We start from the raw sequence: 16388 nt of genomic DNA, 5'->3' as shown, positions 1-16388 counted from the left end.
TTAGAATTGATACAATAGTTGCTAATACTCCAGAGATACTGCTGAGAAATGTATCAACTCAATGTTGCAAAATTGTAACAGTTTAGAGTCTGCACCTGAATTACTGAGCTGCCAGACTCAAACACCAGAGACACCAACATTCAACTTTAAACTTAGATTTTGGAAAAACAGTAAAAAATAAATAATGGAAAGTAATTGAAAAAAAGTATTTATTTCTGGGGAACAATCTAAAAACAACTGAATTAAAAAAGTGTTTGGAAGGTGAACAAAGAAGAGGCGATTAGTCGCCGGGCGACTAAATCTCCCGAATCTCCAGGTGTGATGACCTTACCCTAAATCTACTAGAAAATCATGTAAACCTTAAATGTGGTTTTGCTTCCAATATTATTATATCTTGGTTTAGATCAAGTACAAGGTACTGTTTTATTAATACAGAGAAAAGGGAAATAATTTTTTAGAAATTTGGATTATTTGGATAAAAAATCTGTAATTAGGCGCTTTCTGGATAACGGGTTTCCGGATAACAGATCTCATACCTGTCTATTAGCTATCTATTTAGCCTAGCTTTGCTTTCATTAATATCTGGAAACTTTTATTTCTTCATCTTTGGCAACTTACTCTTCTGCCATGTATTGACCCTGAGACTGAAATCCTGACTTCTTTCTCAGGGTATGTGACAAAAGCTCAGGGTCATGCAGCCCAATTACATTGCTATTGATTTTGCTGCCTAACTGCACAAGCTTCTTAAATGATGGTAATTACTTCTGGAAATGCACAAAAGCTGTCCTATGGGCTCCTCACCATTGGATAATTGTTTTTTTTCTTTAATTGATTCTTTGAGGACAGCATTGATGAACGATGGTGCCATGTTTATTGTTTTGATGGACCTTCACACATCTCAGGGGGATCTAAATTAGCAGTTCACAGACATGCATATTGCTTGCTACAGAGGAAGAACAGGTTTCTAAATAACGGATCCTATAATACAAATTGAATACAATATAGACTTGGCTTCTTCTCAGATGTGAAAGGTAGAAATAGACTTTTGTTCTAAGCTCCTTATTTGTCCACGGATTCAGCATAATTTCCCTAGAAATGTTCATATTTAGAGAAATATAACAACAGACTATTCATGAATCTCTCTCAATCCTGAGGCAGCAAGATGCTCTAACCATAGTTCTTTTTCTAATAATTCGCACCTCTGCCATCTACTCGCATTTGCACTTGAGCAATTCTGTAGAAAGGCATCGTCCAAAAATGTGGCTTTTGCACTTGAAAGAAAATGTCATTCTAGCAACTTTAATTAAATCATTGTAATGGTTTAAAGGTTCCAAATAAAAGCAGAATTAATCCCTTTCTGTTCTCTAGTTCTGCTACATGGATCAGAAGTGGGAGCCAGAAGTGCAGAGAATATTCAATCCGACAACCACTGCTTTCAGTAGCAATTGCATGTTTATAATTATATTCGTTACTGGAAACTTTTATATGAATTTTTTTCCCCTTGTTTGCATATCTTTAAATTAAAATGTATCTCCCTTTTGTAGTGCTGCTAAGGGAAGAGGTGTCACAACTACAAGATGAGGTTCACTTGCTCCGACAAATGAAGGAAATGTTAGCGAAAGACCTGGAAGAGTCACATGATAGCAGGTCTGCGGAAGTCCTTTCTGTGACGGAGCTAAAGGTGCAGCTAGTGCAGAAAGAACAAGAATTGGAAAGAGCAAAAGAAGCACTTCAAGGTAAATTGTGTCTATACATGTTAGATGTGCGATTTGTTTTGGAGGCATTTTTTGTGGTGTGTGATTGGTGAAATTTCAAAAATAGGGATGCACCAAATCCACTATTTTGGATTCGGCCTAACCCCGGAATCCTTTGCAAAAAATTCAGCCGAATCGAATCCGAATTAATATAATGCAGTGTTAACCTACACTGGTAAAACTGCTGTCTTCTTCAGAAATACTACTATTGTTTATATAAATAAGCTGCTGTGTAGCCATGGGGGCAGCCATTAAAAGGAGAAAAGGTTCAGGTTACACAGTAGATAGCAGATAAGCTCTGTGTGTTATCTGTTATCCACTATTTAACCTGTGCCATATTGCCTTTTTCAATTTCTGCCATTGCTACACAGCTTGTTTATATGGACAAAAAAAAACTAAAATTTGTGCATTGAAAAAATGTTTTGTCTCTAGTCCCCATTTGCTCTGACTATATAGCTTTCCCAGTGGACAAAGTGTGCTTGGAACAAATCAGCGGTGCTCATGAAAGCAGTGACCATGTTTATTTCTCATACTGGCTCACCGTTCAAGCTCTGTTGATCATATATACATATGTTCAATATTTTAGCATTTTATATCGCCTTCAATATTTTTAATTTCATAGTACATTTGTACTTACATGTTGGAAAGAAATAGCCAAAGGGCAGAGTCTTTATTTACTTTTTGTTCAGTACATATTTGTGAATGGGGAGGGGGGGACTACTATATTAATAAGTACATCAATTGTAGCTTTCCATTGTCATTTTGAGAGCACTCAGAACAGGTGCACAGGATTAAAAACCAAGTCAGGCCCTAGAGACTCCTTTTGAAAGGTTGCCCTAAACAATATAGTCTGGAGCACCATCTCCGTTGTCAGTTCTAATTGACTAATGTACTTTGTGATCCCCTGGTTACAGCACAGGGGTGTGTGCATACACACTGAACTATTGCACTTAGAAATTGCCTGTTTAGGAGCAATAAGATGATGCCTAAGCATTCACAGTATAGTCTGCATGAGACTCTGGTCTAAACAGAGTGCAAGCATAGTGGGTTTGGGTCTATGCTGAGGTTTAATTTATACAGTTCTTCCATTAAGATGACCATTCATGTAAAGAGTTGATTTGCAAGACTCTTAGGGGCAAATTTACTAAAGGGCGAAGTGACGTCATTTCGTTACTTTCCTAATATATGGCACATAAACTATACAGTGGGCTCATGTGTAGGGCAATATAACAACTTTATTTTATTTTATTAAGGTTTCCCGGGCTTGTGTAGTGTAATGTATTTGCAACATATATGTCCATTCAACTTTAACTTCCCGCCGTATACAAATTAGGCAACGCTAGCACAACTTCAATTGGCGCAGTAATGCTAGCTTCGCCATCGTTCGGCACTCTGGATTTTAGTGAATTAACGTGGTTCTGGCGAAGTGTTGCGCTGTGAGCGAAGCAGTCGCTGGCAAATTTTCGGAGGTTAGTGAATTTGCCCCCTGAAGTGGAGATATTTCCCATATTCTGCCAGAACAGGCCCCACTTGAAATTCAGCTGCTGGCCAGAGCCACGCTCACCCACCATTTGTGGCTACTTACCCACAAATGGTGAGTGGGTACAGGGCTTTAGGACATAAACAATGGAGGTGTCACAAGTGTGAACAATGCAGGGAGATCACAGGTATGAACAATACAGGGGATTAGTCTGAATTTGAGGTTTAAACAATGCAGTGGCCATTTAATCTCTCTAGTGATACCTTTTAAAGTTTAGATATGGTAAGCAAACACAGCAGGTAGGTGGGGGCCACAGAAGGGGGTCGTGGACCGCCAGTTGGACAGCCCTGATATATAATATAGTGCAAGCTCAGTAATGTTATCAAAATGTGAACATTTATAACAAATATGTGTTTCCATCAAATTTCCAAAATGCAGTTTGCTCTAAAAGGAATGGACTGTGTCGTGTTTAATCAAACTATCAAATATCTTTGCTTTTGTGCAGCTATGAAAGCAGATCGGAAGAGGTTAAAGGCAGAGAAAACGGACCTAGTAAGCCAAATGGAACAGTTATATACAACCCTTGAGAGTCGCGAGGAACAGCTGCGGGACTTCATCAGGAATTATGAGCAGCATAGAAAGGTGAGGGCAAAAATGGTTTCTTGGCTAAAGAAAATCTACTTTTCAAACAGTTATTCTGCTGCTGTGCGCTTTCTAGCAAATATTAAGAAACGGCATGAACCCCCACCAGATGCAAAAGTGATAGAATCAAACCAGGGATGTATTGTCCTTAAAACCTGAATATGACGTTTAGCAACCTGCGGTGTGGAGTGAATGTAAACTAATCTTTTCATGCTGCCCACTGAACAGAAGCCTAGAGTCAATGCACCACTGTCACAAAGGGGCTGTTGTTAGACATTTGCTCCTCTGATTTACAGACAGGGCTGCTGCTTTTAGATCTAATCAAAGATGCTGTATAAAAGCACCGCAAAAGGTATGACTGTAACAAAACATGACCTGCTTGTAAGCAACCTGGCTCTCCGTAATGCAGCTTCTCCCTGTAAATGCCAAAATATTGTTGTCTCTATAGAAACTGCAGTATTGAAATGATGTCTGTAGCTATAGAGTTTGTAACACCAAGGCTCATCACATACATAATGGTTCTGTTTATTATCTATAGCTTGCTTTAAAGGTGGCCGTACATGGGCTTATAATAACTACTGACTTAGCCCATCTAGAAAGAGTTGATGGCTTATTGGCCCTCTGAAGGGCTTAAATGAGAAATAAGCCCTGAAAATGAATATGGCTTAAAGTACCATATTTTATATACCGAACTTATTGCTCAATCCTAAAGTTTCTGCTTGTCAATAGCAGCAATGATCCAGGACTTCAAAGTTGTCACAGGGGGTTGAAAAGTGTCTGCGACACTGACATGCTCAGGGGGTTCTGAGCAGCTGTTGAGAAGCTAAACGTAGGGGTCGTCACAAATTTTCAAGCAGAAAATGAGGTTGGCCTATAATATAAGATGATGCTACAGGGCTGATTATTAAATTCTGATGCTAATTGCACTGGTTTCTGTGCTGCCATGTAGCATCTGTAGTATTTACTAATCAGTCTTTTATATTGTGATATTTATATGTGTATTGTATATTGTGAGTGGGTCCCTAAGCTCAGTAAGTGACAGCAGCACAGAGCATGTGCAGTAAATTAGCAGAAAAGAAGATGGGGAGCTACTGGGGCATCTTTGGAGACACAGATCTTCCCTGTTAAAGGGCTGTGGTTTCCTTGGGCTGGTACAGAAGCCCGAAACATTGTGTACAACATGTCTAGCCTACTTCTTAAGTTAAGTTTTAGTTCTCCTTTAAATGCTTGCAGATGATTCTTGGTGAATGCAGTGGGGTGTTCCTCATGGATTTTTTAAAACATGGTGGGTACAATTTTTTTTTTGTCCTACATTTTTTTTAAATCAGTAGTAATGTTTAACTGCTTTATTAAGTAAATTCGGGAGCTTTCAACCTAAGTCTAGAATGTAAACTTAGGTAATGTCTGATAAGCCTCGCTCCATTAAATACCCATGCCAAGAATTCTGCAGACTCCAGATGTTTGCCACTTCATCAAGGTATTGGCACCCTCCGAGCCCTATTTTGCAAAGAGGAAGTATGTACTGGCCGTTCATATAAAGACTGCACAATTTCAGGAAAAAAAAGAACAGAGGAGAAGACAGGCTTATGTTAAACCCTAACTGGTATAAAAGACACACTGGAAATCTGATCTGCCTTTGTGTTGGTGATGTGTCTTTTGTGGAGTAGATTTTTGTTTGTTTTGTGCTTGGTGTGTTTCTTAGCTCACAGGTAGCTAATGGGGTCAAGAGATGAGTAAAACCAACATCAAACTGCCAGAGAGAGTACAGAAAGTGAGATGTATTTTTGGGTGGATCTGAACATTTTAACTTGTGCTGTTGGAACAATAAAGTGACTTTGACAGTTATTATTCCGATCATATCAGGCAGTCCGTATGCTGTTAGTTCGAGGAAATGTAGTAATAGAGCAACGTCTGCTCCAGTTCTTATGATACATAGCAACCAAACAGCAGGTAACATTTCCTAGTCTGTGCTTTGAAAGCAAAGGTATTGGGGTTGCTTCCATTATTATTAGATCTGGAGCAACCTTTGCATCTGTTCTATTACCCCCAGTTAATATTCTCTGTCTAGACACGGCCTGACAGGTGGAAAGTACTTTACAATGAACGCAAGGAAGGGATGAAAGGGTTCATTTACTAACACAGGTGATACAACAAATTCTCTTCCTGAAAAAAAGATGGATGGCTCCCACTGATGTGCTGCACAAACATAAACCTATGTTCAATCCAAAGGCTGGATTGTAAATTTGTTCAGAATGCAGCTGGCTGTTTAGCTTTTAATGCAAACTATGTAAGTGTTAACCACATTTTATACTTTACCTTTTTGGTCTTTGTAAATGATATGTGCCAATTCTTTGTGTTTATGTATACTGAGGGATATGGAAAACTAAAAACACTTTGCATGCTGGTAGATATGGCTTCAAAGTATTACTCTTAATAGTCAAAAGCTTTTGCTTCGTAAATTACATTAAGGGGCCGATTCATCAATAGTCGAATATCGAGGGTTAATTAACCCTCGATATTCGACTGGGAACTAAAATCGTTCGACTTCGAATATCGAAGTCGAACGATTTTGCGCAAATCCTGCGATCGATCGAAGGATTTTAATCCAACGATCAAAGGAAAATCCTTCGATCAAAAAATCACAGGCAAGCCTATGGGGACCTTCCCCATAGGCTAACATTGACTTCGGTAGCTTTTATCTAACGAAGTAGGTGGTCGAAGTATTTTTTAAAGAGACAGTACTTCGATTATCGAATGGTCGAATAGTCGAACGATTTTTACTTCGAATCGTTCGAATTCGATCGAATTTAACCAATTCGATGGTCGAAGTACCCAAAAAATACTTCGAAATTCGAAGTGTTTAGCCCAGCCGGCTTTATGCTGCTTAGCCATTTAAAGTGAGACGCCTGATACGGTAACCAGCAACAATAAGTAAACACTGAAGAATGTATCCATAGGGACTGACCATTACATATTCTCCTGGGGACAAATTATATGCTACAGTACATTTAGCCAGAAAGTATCGGTTAAAAACAGAAACACTTCAAAGAGTCTGGCAGATATTATTTTTCCCATAGTATCCATGCCATTGTACTGCCCTTCTTCATTTTTATATTTATATAAAATTTGAAAACACTATTCTGTATTTTGCTCTACCCTACAATTTGCAGTTTGCATATAATTAAGTCTAATGTCAGAGCAGGAGATTTGTAAGTGTTTGTCACTGCTCCTTTTCCAGGGGAAACAAAGACTAGAATTGTTGCTGTTGCTTTCCTGCTATGCAGTAAAATTGGCACCATTTATGAATATCTACAGTGGAAGGTGATTGGTTCTAGAGATATTTAGTGGCTGCCCTACGTCTTTCATTTTATGAGTAACAATACAACAGACCACAATCAGGACAAATAACCATTTTACCCTGCTGCTGTGATGATTTCAACTCCATTCTCCAGCATATCATGTTGGCTTTGCTTTATGGGGGTATTACAATTCCCATGTAACTGTTAATGTCTTTAGTTCAGATAATAGTGACACCACATGACTATAATCTTCTTAAATCTCCTCCAGGGGGCACAGTGGGGAGGGTGTTTGTATACTACAGTCCCCTTATTAAATGGAGCAAATTCATTTACTTTCCTTTGAAAAAAAAATGTTTAAATGAATTCAGGCCCCAGAACAGCCGCCTGGAGACGTTTGCCTTGAGGGAGGAAAATGAATTTATGTTGTAGAAGCGCACTTAACACGATCATTTTTCTCTTGATGGTACATGTTGAAAAGTTGATGAAGTTCACAAACTGATTTTTTCCTAAGTGCCAAAAAAAAACAACCCTTTTTTAATCACACTTTTTTTTTTCGCTGCTTTAATTATGACTTGCTAAATGTGCAATTACTTGTGAATGTATGTCTGCGAACGCCTAAATATTTTACAGTTTGCCATATGTTCACATTTATGACCCAAGAGGGTACTGTACATTTTTAATGTAGTCATTGCTATGGATAGTGAGCCTGAAAAGCAATGCAATATTAGGCATTATCCTTGCTTATCCCCTCCTGCCCATATATCCCTGTGTGTGTTGGTTTTGTCAATGAGTATTTAGGACCAAGAAACAAGCGCTGGATTTCAGGTTTTATCTAAAATCGACAGCTAAAAATAGCAATCTCATAAGTTACTGTTTTGTGATGGTAAAAAAAAAAAAAACTGTTTGCATTACTGTGGATTTGTTACCACTTTGGCACAAGTTTAAGGCATAAGAACAAGTGTTGCCTGGGTTTTAAGAACTCTCAAAGCAACATTTATTCAGATTTAAGAGGGAGACCTAGGAATCTGTCCCAGGTTCTTCCTTTGGGCTGTCAAGCACAGACGAATTCCCCCGGCGACTGAGTGAGCAATATGCAGAGCAGCGCTTAATTGGGTTCATTTAATTAATCCTGCTGAGCCTTAAAGAGACTGTTCACGGTAACTGTTCTATGATATAGAAAGTAATATTCTGATACCATTTGCAACTGGATTACATTTTTTATTTTTATTTTTGGAGTTATTTAGCTTTTTATTCAGCAATTCTCCAGTTTGCAATTTCATCAGTCTGTTGGCTAAGGTCCAAATTACCCTAGCAACTAGGGATACACCGAATCCAGGATTCTGCCTTTTTCAGCAAAATTCGGATTTAGCCGAATCCTTCTGCCCAGCTGAACTGAACCCATACCCTAATTTGCTTATGGCAGGGAGGGTAATCATGTGACTTATTGTCCCAAAACAAGGAAGTCAAAAAATGTTTTCCCCTTCCCACCCCTAATTTACATATTCAGCTGAATCTTTTGCAAAGCCCTTCCCTAATAGCAACCATGATTTGAATAAGAGACTATGAATAGGAGAGGGCCTGAATAGAAACATGGGTTATAATACGTGGCAGGGTGGGACTGGGTTGGTGGGACACTGGTAAAATACCTGGTGGGCCCACAGCTCTGCCTGTCCCTCCCTCAGTCGCAGCTGCAAGAGGGAAGGAATTGGTAAGCGATATGTTTCCGGAGGGGATGGCTGCATTTTGAGGAGCTGCCTGGAGTTTGCGACTGGGGTGGGAGCCCCCAGGCAGCAGTTTGGTGTGACTCAGATGAGCATACCTCCCAACTGTCCTGTTTTCAGAGGGAAAATCCCTCATTTGACAGCTCAACCCACAGTCCCTCGTTTGTACTGGAAAGTCCTGTTTTTCTTTGCAGCCAGAAAAAGAAAGTTTCTAACTTAATTGGCTTTTGGCAGAGAGCCCAGAACAGCCACAGCTGCAGATAAGATACTTTTGTAACAATTTTGAGATAAGCAAATACGTAACTGTAACAATACAAGATAACCGGTCCCTTGGGAAAAGTTAGACTCACAGCTTAAAGGGCAATTTACCTTCATTAGCAAAACTGTAATAACTGAAAAAAACACAGAAATATGTTCAAACTTTCATAATCTGCCAAATTTTGTAAAATGAACATGGTAATTAGGGGGTGTGGTCAAAAAATGTAGCCGCGCTACGCGCACCAACTTTTTTGTCCCTCTTTTTAATTCCAAAATGTTGGGAGGTATGCAGAGGAGTAGCAATAACAATACATTTGGAGCTTTACGGAGAATTTGGTTTTTAGATGGAGTCAGTAACCCACATTTAAAAGCTGGAAAGGGTCAGAAGAAGAAGGCAAAAAAAAAGTGCAGCCAATTGAAAACCATTCTATAACATACTAAAAGAGTATACTGAGCTGATTTGCTTTGCGTTTTTTTTCTAACCTTTCAACACCTCATGCAGTATAATAGTTTCCTTCCTTCCTATGAATGACACCAGAGAGTCACACCCTTTTATTGGGAAACTTGGGATCTGCAGTCCATCGCCATAAGGGCTGCCACTTGCCCCATGCTGCATCGGGTCAATGGAAAAGCACAGAACTTTATCATTGGGTTCAGAGCCGCTGTTATATTCAGCAAAAAAAAAATAAAAAAATGCAATAGAAGCATATACTTCTTGTAACTTTTTCACTTACGCTTTTTGCTATTAAGCAGTTGGAATTAAATTCCCTTGTGTCTCTTGTGATAGAATTTGCTGTTATAATGCTGGGTAATCTGATCATCTCTACAGTGGATCTTTGTTTTTAGAAATAGGTACAGTGTCATGATTAATGAAGCACTTGGAAGTAAGCAGAAGCAATCTCCGTTCAGCACAAACCGCTGCTCTTTCCATGGCTCTGACAATGCCAATTATTTCTGCTTGTGCTTACAGAAATCAGAAGATTGCGACTCTCCACACCAAGAAATAATTGCAGCATGGAAGCTTTGCAATGGACTCACAGTCCCTTTAGTTTTCTCAGTAAATAAAGTATCATTGCTTTGCAGCTTTCTCAGCCTCGTTCCCTTGTGGGACCATCAGGGCCTTGTGACTGCATTGCTGAGGTCAGGCACTGGAATGTGGAAGGCAAATCTAGAAATACAATCGGCAGATGGCTTGCATAAGGTCGCCGGTTCATAGGAAAACTACTTTCGCTTTTGCGCTACATTCCAAACATTTATGAGGAAAATTTATTGGGCATCTGGGTTCCATGACACGCTGCTAAAGAACCCAACAACTTTGTCCAGTCACATCTCTAAGTAGTAACAGGCGCCTGATTGTGAAAAGCAACCTCAGAAAGGAGTCTGCGGCCTTAAGTGGCCCTGGCAGATATCATGTGAAATGCAGAAAAGAACACTTAAAACTGCAGACTTTCCTTGTGCAGCCCCATCCTCTTCTACTAATACAGCTATGGGACCTGTTATCCAGAATGCTCGGGACCTGGGGTTTTTCTGATAACGGATCTTTCCTTAATTTGCATCTGCATACCTTCTACTAGAAAACCATGGAAACCATGGTTTTGTTTCCAATAAGGATTAATTATATCTTAGTTTGGATCAAGTACAAGGTACTGTTTTATTATTACAGAGAAAAAGAAAATAATTTTAAAAAAAAATTTAAGATTGTTTTTGGATAAAATGGAGTCTATGAGACACACCTTTTCTGTAATTCTGAGGTTTCTGGATTACGGATCCCATACCCGTACCACATCTACAACTATGCTGTGGTAATCATTGCGTATGCCTGATTGATACTGACACTACAAATTTTCTTTTCAAAATATTAATCTACATCAAAAGTGACCTATAGGTCACATAGTTTTTCGACTGATAGTTCTGCTTTTGTAATTAATTGTTACTTGAAGTTCCTATACCTGACTGTGCCTTCTCAACCTGTCAGTTAGAGTTTCTGATCAGGACTGTATTTAGGTCCAATGCTGCCCCCTACGTGGCACTTGTGATGTCAGTGCGTTGTGTGCGTGATTTCACACGGACGTAGCGGAAGTGACGTCACTTGTGCCAGCCAGACGGCCCCTAAGGAAATCCGTGGAAGAGGCTGGACGAATTTTATCTTTTTGAATTTAAAAAATACATTAATAGGCACCCAAGGGCCGCCCCCAAAGTGCCTTAATATAAATACAGCCCTGTTTCTTATGCTAACGGACTCCTGCTGCATAAATATGGCAGCTCCCTTGTAGAGGAACATGGGGGTAAGAAAGGTAATGTAAAAGCATCGGGCAAATAATTTTATGGCAAAATTATAAATATCATATAAAAACAATGTTATGATGGATATGAAAAAGCTTATATTCTGGTGTCCATATCTCTTTAATGCCCCCATTACTTTTTTCTTAACTAATTTTGGGTTTCGATTTTTATAATATTTTTAAAATATACACCTCTCTCTCTCTCTCTCTCTCTCTCTCTCTCTCTCTCTCTCTCTCTCTCTCTCTCTCTCTCTCTCTCTCTCTCTCTCTCTCTCTCTCTCTCTCTCTCTCTCTCTCTCTCTCTCTCTCTCTTCTGTTTTGGGGAAAAAAAGCAGGCTACTGGCCTATATCTGGGGCTCAGGTGCAGAACTAGGTGCATAAGTGACTTTGCAATGTACACGCCATTACTAAATTCAGTAATGTCCTTCCCCCAGAGCCGAAAGGTCTTCCACTACCCCCAGATCAGGAACTATATCCTTTTTAATTGGGTCAAACAAGGCCATAACTCCCTGTCTGAGTTGTTTCTAAATTGATTGTCTTTTAAGGGGCTGTTCCCCTAGATATATTGCTCTGTGTATTGATTAACTCCAGTTAAGGATTTAAGCAATCAAAGAAATAGAAAATGTTCTGATATGCAGTGAATGGTTGGACATTTTCTTGAGCATGTACAGAGTTCCACCAATATCATGATACAGGAAAATTCTAAATGGTTCTACATATCTGCTAACTTGATGGAATTAGGTGCCAGGTAGGGTCTGCTGGTATCCTAGACATAGTCCCCTTTGTTTTAGAATAAGCTGTTTCCTTGCTCCATGTATGATGAGAGATTCCTCAGTTAAGCATTTGTACAATGCTTCCAGAGTGTTCTTCCACCCATTGGGGGCCTTATTATCTTTTTGTATCTGGTCTTAACAAATAGGCTTTTCTAATTTGTGTTCTCTGTTGCTAAACAGTGCCTGACCAAGGTGTACATGACAACAACAGATGTTTTGTGGATTAGACAGGCACTTAGCAATTCGCTTGCCTCATTATTTTCATTTGTTTAATTATGAAGGTGCAGAACTAAATAAAAAATAATCACTAACTACCTGGCTTGTATTTTAGCATGGGTGTAATTTGAATTTGACCTGTTAAAGGAGAACTAAAGCTTAACTAAAGAAGTAGGGCAGAAATGTTGTACATTATGTTTTGTGCTTCTGTACCAGCCCAAGGCAACCACATCCTTTGAGCAGTGAAGATCTGTCTCCAAAGATGCCCCAGTAGCTCCCCATCTTCTTTTCTGCTGATTCACTGCACATGCTCTTTGCTTCTGTCAGTTAATGATCTTAGGGGCCGATGCACAATATACTGAATATATAGAATATAAATGTCACAATATAAGGCTGATTAGTAATTAATATGGCATATATATATATATACACACACATACATACAGTATATCAGCTCATCTCTAATAATAGGTGAGCAGAGTAGTATTATATCCAGACAGAGTATATAGATGACTGCAGCCAGGGAGTGTGAAATCTATGTGTCCTGCCTACTGGCTTAATCCATATTGTACCTGCATTATTCTGATAAATCATAGCAATAAGGCGGCTCTGAGTGCTGTTCACTAACTGATACAACACGTTTGTTCTGAGATGTTCCTCGTGCCTATTTTAGCAGCCTAATTTTCACCATATGGGTTTAACCATAATTATATTCGTATTACAGCTAAACATATGTTTCTACACCACTTAGTAATGTTTAGTAACACATTGCATGTAAAGCATTATGGATAATTTAGAAAACAACAAATGGAAACTGAAAATTTTTCTTTCTCTGCTTAGTTTTCGAAATGTCTCCCTTGTCCAGCTGCTCTGGTGGCTCTTGTGGCTAATGGCAAAGTAGTCGAGGTTGTGTGTGTTTATCTGGGTCTTCTGTAGCCAAACAGAGCTGAGTGTTCAAGTAAACTCTTATTAAAGAGGCACATTTATTAATGGTCAAAATTTCGAATTCATGTGTTTTTAATTAAATTCGAATATACTCGACTGGGGGGTTATTCATAAAAATAAAATAAAAAAAAAAAATGAATTTCTGAAACTCGGACAAATTCTACAGACCCGAAAACTCTATTCGAATTTGACCAAACTCGATTCGAGTTTTTTCTCCAAAAAACCTCGAATGTCAGGTTACAAACATCTCTAAATTGGTCACTGGACCTCTCCCAGCAGGTTTTAGGTGGCCAATAGTCGCATTCCAATTCTTAAAGGGCCAGAGTATGATAAAGCTCGAAAATCAAATTCAAATTTTTTATTTATTTTAAATCGGGTTTGGATGATTCCCTAGTCGAATTTGACAGTTTTGACCATAAAAAAAAAATGTTCAATTCGACCCTCAATAAATCTACCCCTTACTGTTGACATTTCTGTTTTGTATGTAACTTGCTAATACTAGACCCTAAGATTCATATTTCCCATATGGTTGATTGCTGATACTTGTGACTTGCCACTGGTTGCTTCTCTTTAGCCCAGTACTTATGACCATCAAATCATAAACCATATTTGTATTTTATAGGGACAGTAGTTTTTTTTTATGGTTTGTGTCTTCATGTCATTTGTTGTATGCCATTCCTCCCAATTTTTTTTGGCAGCTTACCCTGTAGTCCCTGTTTCTTACTGTAATGTCCTGAGTTTCTCTTTGTATCTTTTTCTGGCTGTTCAGTGCAGGAAATCAACGTTTCTGAAATGTAATTAAATAAGAGGCTTTTGGCAGAGTGCCCAGGATACATGGCAGCTGCACTTAGATACATTTGTACCAATTTAATATAAGAGAAGATACAACTGTAGCACTTTAAGATAAGCGGGTCTCTTGGGGAAACTGTGACTTGCAGCTTAAAGGGCAACTCATCTTCATTAGCAAAACTATAATAACACATAAAACTTAACCCTAAAACTCCCAGAAATGTTGTTTAGAGGGTGTGGCCATGAAATGTGTATGGCAGATCTTTTTGTCCCACTTTCTATTTTTAAATGTTGGCAGGCATATATAACTTTATTCATAGAGATTTTAGTTATACAGAACAAATGTGTTTTTTTTTTTACTTGGAAAGTGACCCCATCACAGCAGTTTTGATTGTTTGTGCAAGTTGTAGGATCAAGCTTGCCTCCCTCTAGGAAGCCTCAGAGTCTTACTCACTCCCAGGGCAAGGAGAGCCATTCTGTATAATAACTGCTGGTGAGGTTGAGTTCAGAGGGTCAGCTGGGCTGTGTTTATATATACACATTCTGTATTGAGACTGACATGCAACTGCATCTATGAATAGGCTGAGGACACCCTTCATCTGTTTTGGAACATATAGAAATCTCAATGTAAAATCCGTACTCTTAGGGCTAAACGCCTCGGGAGATTTAGTAGGATGGTGTTGGATGGACAAAACACATCCTACAAGCTGGATGTAGTCGTTATTGGGTCAAAATATAACGGGACTGATAGAAAATGGGTAGACTACATGGAAAATTTTCCATTCAACACGACTGATGGGAACGCTGCATGCTGTGCCTTTATCTGAAGGCGTTTTCTTTTCTTCCCCCATTGAAATACATTGAGGGGGTTATTTATCAAAGGTCGAATGTTTAGAGTTTTTATTTTATACCTCAAATGAATTCACAACTCGAATGGTTTCTTATTTAAGAATGAAAAAAAACCTTGATTCTTGTGAAACCCGAAAACTCGAATGAATCGAGTTTTCTGAGGGTTAAAAACTGAAATCTCTCAAATTCTTGGAGCTTTCAGGCAAAATCCTCCGGGGGAAAAAAAAAACCTCGAACATCAAGCAGGCTATTAACATCTTCAAATGGTTTAAGGGACCTCTGGCATTGACTCCTACATGATCTCGACAGTTGATATTTAAGAGGTTGACTACGAGCCACTTAAATAGTAAGTCAATGGGGCAGATTTACTAAAGGGCAAATTGACTAATGCTGGCGACAAATCGCCAGCGTTACCGGTTTTAGGCACTTTGCCGCCCTTGCCGATTCACTAAAGAGCACAGGCGTACCTTTGCTAGCTAGCGAAAGAGACAGCCGATAGCGCTCATTCACACTCTATCGTCAGGTGAATTTTCGCTCTTGCTCTGGCGAATGGACGTTACTTACACAAATTCACTAAGATGCGGATTTTACTGAACGTTACCTCTTTTGACAGACTTACCTTCGCCAGCTCAGACCAGTCGAAGTGCTTAGTGATAGCCTGCAAAAGTCCTTAACAAATTTTTTTGGGTAACTGGGTTCCCCCATAAGTTTTCTAACATATGGAACATAAACTATACAGTGGGCTCATGTGTAGGGCATTATAACAACTTTATTTTATTTATTAAGATTCCCTGGACTTGTGTAGTGTATTTGCTGCAACATATACGTCCATTACAATTTCTCACTGTTTGCAAATTAGCCTGAGCGAAGACCTCTAATGAAATTGCGCTAGGCATAATTGAACGCTAGCGCATCTTCACTTTGATTGCCAAAGTAACGCTAGCGAAAATTCGCCAGCATTCCGTGCCCTGCACGCAACTTCGCATTTTAGTAAATTAGCATTGTCTGAGCGAGTTTTCGTCTTGCGTGTAGCGATGTGTGAGAAGCCGTCGCTGGCGAATTTTTGCCCGTTAATGAATCTGCCCCATGGTATCCTGTACATAGCCATCCAGTTGGGTTACATATGGCAATATTTTTGCATTTGTCCTATTGAAACACAGATTGAAACACCAGAGATAGGAACATTAAACTTCAAACTTAGATTTTGTAAAAACCATAAAAAAGGAAAGTAATTGAAAAAAGTCTTTATTACTGGTGAAAAAAGAGTTTGAAAGGTGAAAAACCCCCTTTATCTGCCCTCCACTTCCTAATATAATATTTGTATATTGATCTGTATATAAGACTTGTAGCAGTGCTGTTGCCTTTTTCTTTTCTCGGCTC

At 39.0% G+C, this 16388-nt stretch overlaps 1 protein-coding gene across 8 annotated transcripts in view; it reads left to right on the top strand.

Annotated features, from left to right (window-relative positions):
• Window positions 1-16388, top strand: part of kazn.L (kazrin, periplakin interacting protein L homeolog) — a 349342-nt gene that overhangs the window by 306521 nt on the left and 26433 nt on the right. For all 8 annotated transcript variants that reach the window (XM_041569375.1, XM_018226077.2, XM_018226070.2 and 5 more), the window contains 2 exons: window positions 1545-1736; window positions 3740-3876. In XM_041569375.1, coding sequence (XP_041425309.1) covers window positions 1545-1736; window positions 3740-3876 — 329 coding nt within the window. The remainder of the gene's footprint in view (window positions 1-1544; window positions 1737-3739; window positions 3877-16388) is intronic.

This window comes from Xenopus laevis, chromosome 7L (assembly GCF_017654675.1).
Source record: "Xenopus laevis strain J_2021 chromosome 7L, Xenopus_laevis_v10.1, whole genome shotgun sequence".
Taxonomy (NCBI): domain Eukaryota; kingdom Metazoa; phylum Chordata; class Amphibia; order Anura; family Pipidae; genus Xenopus; species Xenopus laevis.
This window is presented reverse-complemented; position numbering and strand designations above follow the sequence as displayed.